Source organism: Lepidochelys kempii, chromosome 14 (assembly GCF_965140265.1).
Source record: "Lepidochelys kempii isolate rLepKem1 chromosome 14, rLepKem1.hap2, whole genome shotgun sequence".
Classification (NCBI taxonomy): Eukaryota; Metazoa; Chordata; order Testudines; family Cheloniidae; genus Lepidochelys; species Lepidochelys kempii.
Genome location: NC_133269.1, coordinates 36,755,979 through 36,760,791, shown reverse-complemented (window position 1 = coordinate 36,760,791; position 4,813 = coordinate 36,755,979). Strand labels below are relative to the sequence as shown.

General features: G+C 47.0%; 1 protein-coding gene across 1 annotated transcript; it reads left to right on the top strand.

Annotated features, from left to right (window-relative positions):
* The first annotated feature begins 2,397 nt into the window (after nucleotides 1-2,397).
* Nucleotides 2,398-3,354, top strand: LOC140897787 (olfactory receptor 6N1-like). The gene has a single exon (XM_073310836.1). The coding sequence runs from the start codon at nucleotides 2,398-2,400 to the stop codon at nucleotides 3,352-3,354; it is 957 nt and encodes a 318-aa protein (XP_073166937.1).
* The last annotated feature ends 1,459 nt before the right edge of the window (nucleotides 3,355-4,813 follow it).

The window sequence follows — 4,813 nt, the reverse complement described above, 5'->3', positions numbered from 1 at the left end:
AGGAAGCACTGCAGCTCCTTGATGTTCCAGGGGTGCCACCCAGGTCCGAACAGTATTCACCTTCCTGGGGTCCATTTTGAGGCCCTCGGAGACAGGATGTAACCCAACTACTTCACGGAGTGTTGGTCAAAGCTGCCCAATTGTGTTCGCACCATGGGAAGTTCTCTCCGAGGGCTGTCAACCTGTTCAGGTGTGTTTAGTGCCCCTTGCAACATGCTGGGTAGGGGGTGACCCACTGCCTCCATGTCCCACAGGGCTGGCCTTGTACAAGTGTGAGGGGTGGTCCAGGAAAACTTCCAGAATCCTTGGCAAAGGTAGGCAGGACTAGTGGCAGGAGCTTGGGATCCCAGAACTGAAGCCAGGAGTCAGAGCCAGTGTCAGGGTCAAGCTGAGGGTCAAGCAAAAATCAGAGTCAGAGTTAAGCCGAGGGTCAGAGCCAAAGACAGAGTCAGGATTGGGATGTGGGTCAAACCCAGGTTTTGACCTTTAATCGTATTTGTTACTCTTCTCTGAACTTTCTCCAATTTGTCCACATCTTTCCTGAAATGTGGTGCCCAGGAGTGGAAGAATTACTTCTCGTGTCTTGCCTACAACACACCTGCTAATACATCCCAGAATTATATTTGCTTTTTTTGCAACAGTGTTACACTGTTGACTCATATTTAGCTTGTGATCCACAATGACCCCCAGATCCCTTTCCACAGTACTTCTTCCTTCTGCACTCATTTCCCATTTGGTATGTGTGCAACTGATTGTTCCTTCCTAAGTGGAGTACGTTGCATTTGTCCTTATTGAATTTCATCCTATTTACTTCAGACCATTTCTTCAGTTTGTCCAGATCATTTTGAATTTTAATCCTATCCTCCAAAACACTCACAACCCCTCCCAGCTTGGTATTGTCCGCAAACTTTATAAGTGTACTCTCTATGCCATTATCTAAATTGTTGATGAAGATATTGAACAGAACCCGACCCAAAACATATCCCTGTGGGACCCCACTCATTATGCCCTTCCAGCATGACTGTGAACCACTGATAACGACTCTCTGGGAATGGTTTTCCAACCAGTTATGCACCCACCTTAGAGTAGCTCCATCTAGGTTGTATTTCCCTAGTTTGTTTATGAGAAGGTCATGAGAGACAGTATCAAAAGCCTTACTAAAGTCAAGATATACCACATCTACCGCTTCCCGCCATCCACAAGGCTTGTTACCCTGTCAAAGAAAGCTATCAGGTTGGTTTGACATGCTTTGTTCTTGACAAATCCATGCTGACTGTTACTTATCACCTCATTATCTTCTAGCTGTTTGCAAACTGATTGCTTAATTATTTGCTCCATTACCTTTCCGGGTACAGAAGTTAAGCTGACTGGTCTGTAATTCCCTGGGTTGTCCTTATTTCCCTTTTTATAGATGGGTACTATATTTGCCCTTTTCCAGTCTTCTGGTATGTCTCCGGTCTTCCATGAATTTTCAATGGGGTGGCGAGTGGTGATAGAGTCTTACTAGCCCGGATCACACATGCCAGATTGTTTCTAGACTTTGAGTTTAGGGAAAGCATTTTTTTTCACCCAGTGCCTTTCCTGTATTATCATCCCACACTCATTATGAAGTGGGGAGGGTCATTTCCCAGTTAGGGTTGTACATCAGCCTGGTTTTGCACCTTCTTAAGATCCACCCTCCAAAGAGCTGTATTTTATGACTGCTACATAGCTACTGTTGGGAATCAGAAAAGGCACTGCCAGTCCCTCAACATGTTCCCATCACCACCACAGGCACCAAGGGAGAATTTACTCCACTTCATAATTTATGGCATGAACTGATCTCTTGTGAGGGGGTGAAAATTATTCCTTCTCCTACAGGGCACTGAAATGCTGAATATACCAGTATATATTGTTAGAATTAATGGAAAGAAATCTAACAGCAGGACGTTGCCTAAGAACTCTAGACCACATTGAAAAATCTCAGTCCAAGATTTTAGTTGATGTTTGATTTTGACTCTTAAGACATGGAATGATTCTGGCCATTGCCAGAAGTGAAATACAGCATTTAAGCATCTTTGTTAAGCTCTGGTATGTCACTAGAAAGGATATGATAGACAGAGAAATGATCTGATCTGTCATATCAGTATGTGGCTACCAGATAAATGGGCTTTTATAGTAATCACTGATATCCGTGTCGAACACCCTCTTCCCCATCAGAGCAATGTTCTGTCCTCGGACTCAGTTTCCTAGCACTTTGCTCTGAAATCTAAACTTAGCCTTAAAATTTCAGCCTGTAACCAGGAGAGGGAGGGATTTTCTGAATATTTATGGAATTAATTCACAAGATTTGATTAACTTTTAACTCTGTGTCCTTCCAATTCAGTCGCACAGATTTATTGTTCCTAGACTCAACCAATGGCAGACTGCAGAAACCAAACAGCCATCACTGAATTCTTCCTCCTGGGATTCGGGGATCTCCCTGACCTGCAAATTCTTCTCTTCCTGATGTTCCTAGTGATCTACATGGCAACCGTGGCTGGGAACACCCTCATTGTGGTGCTCGTTGTGGCTGACCAGCATCTTCACAGCCCCATGTACTTCTTCCTGGGGAATTTGTCCTGCGTAGAGACCTGCTACACCTCAGCCATCGTGCCCCAGATGCTGGCCAGTCTCCTGACTGGGGACAGAACCATCTCAGTCAGTGGCTGCATCATACAACTGTATTTCTTTGGTTCTCTGGTGGCTACAGAATGCTGTCTCCTAACAGCGATGTCTTATGATCGGTATTTAGCGATATGTAAACCCCTGCACTATTTAACTCTTATGAATATCAGGTTTTCCTTCCAGTTGGCTGCTGTCTCCTGGTTAAATGGTTTTTTGGGTATTACCATCTTTGTCTTATTCCTATCACAGTTAATATTCTGTGGCCCAAATGAAATTGACTATTTCTATTGTGATGCCCTCCCACTGATAGAGCTCTCCTGCAGTGACACCCACCAGGTCATATTGGTGGATTTCATACTAGCCTGTGTATTCACCCTGCCTCCATTCCTACTAACCCTGACGTCCTACATGTGCATCATTGCCACCATCCTGAGAATCCCTTCCACCACCGGGAGGCAAAAGGCCTTTTCCACCTGCTCCTCTCACCTCATTGTGGTGACAATTTTCTATGGAACCCTAATTACTGTCTACATGCTACCAAAACGTGATACACTGAGAGACCTAAACAAAGTGCTCTCTCTTTGCTACACGGTCCTGACTCCCCTGGTAAACCCCCTCATCTACAGCCTGAGAAACAGAGAAGTCAAGGAAGCTTTGAGGAAAGCATTCAGTAAATGTGGCTTTCGCAAAAACGTGCAGAGACTCTGAGATAACTTAGCTTTGAAAACCTCAGGCTGTCTGGGTGATTTCAGCAATCATCCCCCATTAAAATTAAGTTGAAAAGTCCTAGTGAAAATCTCAGCACTCAGTGTTGTCCTTCTCAGTGGAAGGACCAGGGAGGGAGGTGGCCATAACCATGTTCCCATCATGGAGTTATGGGCACTAGGCAGAATGGAGACAAAATTGTAACCAATTGTTTAGATCTTTAGAAAAGCCATTCTTGATCAAAATAAGTGTTTGGACAATAAAAATAGTAACTCCTTGTGCAGCAGAGTTGGGAATGTAAGCCTGGGAAATCTGCCACCCCTGAAATTGTGCATATTACCGTCATAACCCTCTGCAAACCAACCATCTTCACTGAACTCACAGAGGCCGGAGGCAAACAACCAGGCCCCAGCAGTGACCTCTGGACACTTCACCAGGAACAGCGTTATAGCTCTTATCTGGGCTACACCCGGCTGTGACCAGCTCCGGGAAAGCGACAGCTCCAGGCTCACCGGGCCCTTGGAGGCAGGGAGGTTGGGCAAACAAAGAGGTAGACTCACACATCAGGTCCACTGGGACTGTCCAGGCCCAGCTGGGGGTTTGCCAGGGCACCCGTAGAACTGAGCCCGTTCCGGGGGTCGGGTCTGTCAAACGGTCACTGACGAGGGACTCTGCTCATGGCCCTGCAGGGCACCAGCTGCTCTGCTTCCCCCAGCTGCACAGAGCAGTTGAAAGGGAGGGGACCTGTTACAATGAGCGTCCCCAAAACTAACTGCAACAAGCCCAATGTCCATCAGGGCTAGTTCTGAGGGCACAGTGTCTAGTCAGCCCCAGGTACCCCAGGCAGCTCTGCTCCACACAGGGCCCTTTCCTCAGGGGGTGAGGCAACTTACGGTGAGAGGAAGCGGTGACCACCTACCAACGGGCAGAACTCCTGTGATGCCAAACACGGCAGTGCTGGCTCAGTCACTGGGAGCACGTCAGGGCTTGGCCAGAGGTCGGGGAGCTGGGCACCAGTGAGAATTGTAGGGCTCCGACTCTGCAGAAAGGATTTCCCAAGGGACCTGACGGAGCTAGTCACCCAAATCTCTTTTAAATGGGAGATGGACGCCTATCTCCTTAAACGTCTCTGAGAATCTCAGCCTGGAGAGCCACTGGGATTCTGTCATGGTAGCTTCAATCTATGCATTTCCATTGGAAACAGAACCCACATCAACTGAAAGGCACTGGATGGATGGGAAACCCCTGCTAAACCATGCTACATGGCAGAGGGGCATTGCTGGCACATGATGGCACATATCACATTGGTAGATGTGCAGGTGAACGAGCCTCTGATAGTGTGGCTGATGTGATTAGGCCCTATGATGGTGTCCCCTGAATAGATATGTGGACACAGTTGGCAACAGGCATGTGAAGTAGTTATGGGTGAGGACAAAGTCACAAAATTCAGCCACCAGGTTTG